This window comes from Orbicella franksi, chromosome 2, assembly GCF_964199315.1.
Source record: "Orbicella franksi chromosome 2, jaOrbFran1.1, whole genome shotgun sequence".
In the NCBI taxonomy this organism is placed as follows: domain Eukaryota; kingdom Metazoa; phylum Cnidaria; class Anthozoa; order Scleractinia; family Merulinidae; genus Orbicella; species Orbicella franksi.
The window spans coordinates 17,527,012-17,529,025 of record NC_138146.1 but is presented as its reverse complement, the minus strand read 5'-3'; the positions used below and the strand labels follow the sequence as shown (position 1 = coordinate 17,529,025).

General features: G+C 39.0%; 1 protein-coding gene across 1 annotated transcript in view; it reads right to left on the bottom strand.

Moving 5' to 3' along the window:
• Positions 1-862: 862 nt before the first annotated feature.
• Positions 863-2,014, bottom strand: part of LOC145478350 (tachykinin-like peptides receptor 86C) — a 6,439-nt gene continuing 5,287 nt past the window's right edge. Inside the window, exon 3 of the mRNA XM_081456353.1 lies at positions 863-983. Within this exon, the coding sequence (XP_081312479.1) occupies positions 928-983 (56 nt within the window). The 3' untranslated portion in view covers positions 863-927. The remainder of the gene's footprint in view (positions 984-2,014) is intronic.

Below are 2,014 nucleotides of genomic sequence, written 5' to 3'. Positions count from 1 at the left end.
CGGTTGCCATGGCACCCGCATTTCGATTACTGTGCCGGGTGGTTTTATTGATTTTTGAATTTCCCTGTTTACAATGAAAGAACTGACAGTTCCACCTTTTCAAGTTTTTGATGAAAGAACAGTTTACTTGCAGTAACCTGTACTATCATAGAAAACTATCCCTTTCTGGTTTCAGCAAGAAGACCGGCGGTATGAACAAGTTTTTATTGAGCGTATTCAGTCACGTGTCCAGCAGCCATGCAAATTTACTGGAACAAAAGAAAGTGTTTACATACGAAAAGAGTTGAACTCCCACAGGATTGGTTTGGTACACCAACATGGCCGCCGTTTCATTGTTTTGGAACACCAATATGGCTGCCATGACGTCATGTGTATACTCTCTATACCTTAATCTGGCGTGTTGTTTGCTCTTTGACCGTTTAAAATTCACTATTATTTTAAAACTTGTATCAGGAGAAAGGAAAAGTCCTGACATTTCCACATATTCTTGTTTCATTTTTTTCTAACAAAATATTTTTGTGCTATAGCGTTTTCGTAACAACCTTAGCTTTATTTATCGGTTTTTAATTCTTTTGGGCCATTTTGCGTCATTTTTATCGTCGTGAAAAGATCATGAAATCCAAGATGACAAATCCACGATGGCGGAAGTTGTTTCACACAATGTTTAGTTTGCTATTCAAAAACACAATAAATTGGACGTTGCTATAGCAACAAAATTACTCAGCTTGAATTAATATGAATTGTTATACCTCCCAACTCGAATACGTTTTCACGCCAGATTAAGGTATAGAGAGTATACACATGACGTCATGGCAGCCATATTGGTGTTCCAAAACAATGAATACTTGCCGTGGGTCAAAACTAGGGCGAGCAAAACTCGCTAACTCCTTAGTGAAACTACAACATGAACTTTCGACTCGCACGTGATCAGGTCGTGCTCCTTGAAACCGCGGCAAATTTGTGAGCCGGCGTAAAGCAAAGCATTTCTTCGTAGTTTTTTTTTTTTTTTTTTTTCTACTTTTGAGTTGGGATGTAGAACAAAGCATTTGCCTCGGGGAACATTGAGGGTCTCGGGGAAACAAAACTGACTGTTTCCCGTGGGGTCAGTCATTAAGTGCTTATTGATTTTATCGGATGCAGTCGCGATGAACTAAGGAGTTAATTTTATGCCTGTTAAAAAGCCTGCGAATGGGATTTAAGCACAGGCACCTAATGTATTTGCTGTCCGTGACATCTGGCGTAAAATTTTGATTAAACGCAAACTAATTGAACTAGTGTATTGAATTATACAACTTTGGTCCAAATATTACAAAATGGATATCCATTCTTTATAATAATGTTAAAAGTGGCGTGATGAATGCGGGTTTCGTGACTAATTACTTCAAGGTCTCTCGAGGTGTCCGTCAAGGGTGTCCCCTGAGTCCTCTTTTGTTTGTGTTAGCGGTCGAAATGCTAGCCCTCAAAATACGCCAAAATCAACTCTGCCGGGGCATCGAACTACCAAGTGGACAGAACGCTAAGATCTCAACGTTTGCGGATGATACAACCCTGATTCTTGAAGATACTACGTCATTTATAAATGCCATGAATATAGTTAACTTATTTGGAGTATTTTCCGGTTTGCAATTAAATAAAAAAAAAAACAAAGCCTTGTGGATTGGTGCTTCGAACAAAAATAAGATAAAGCCTTTAAAATTCCAGTGTCCAAAAGATCCTACAAAATTCCTTGGAACTTACCTTTCTCACGATGCAGCTGCCAACAACAACAACAATTTTTATGTCAAAATAAGGAAAATGGAAACGAAGCTTAATACATGGCGGTCGCGGGACCTGACGCTCTTTGGAAGAACTATGCTACCAAAATCTCTAGGTTTGTCTCAGCTAATCTATAGTGCATCCATGCTTTCTGTCCCAGAAACAGCGATACAACAAACCCAAAGTTAACTGTTTCCTTTTCTATGGAACAATAAGAGAGATAAGATCAAGCGACAGGTTCTGTTCCGCCCCTTATCTA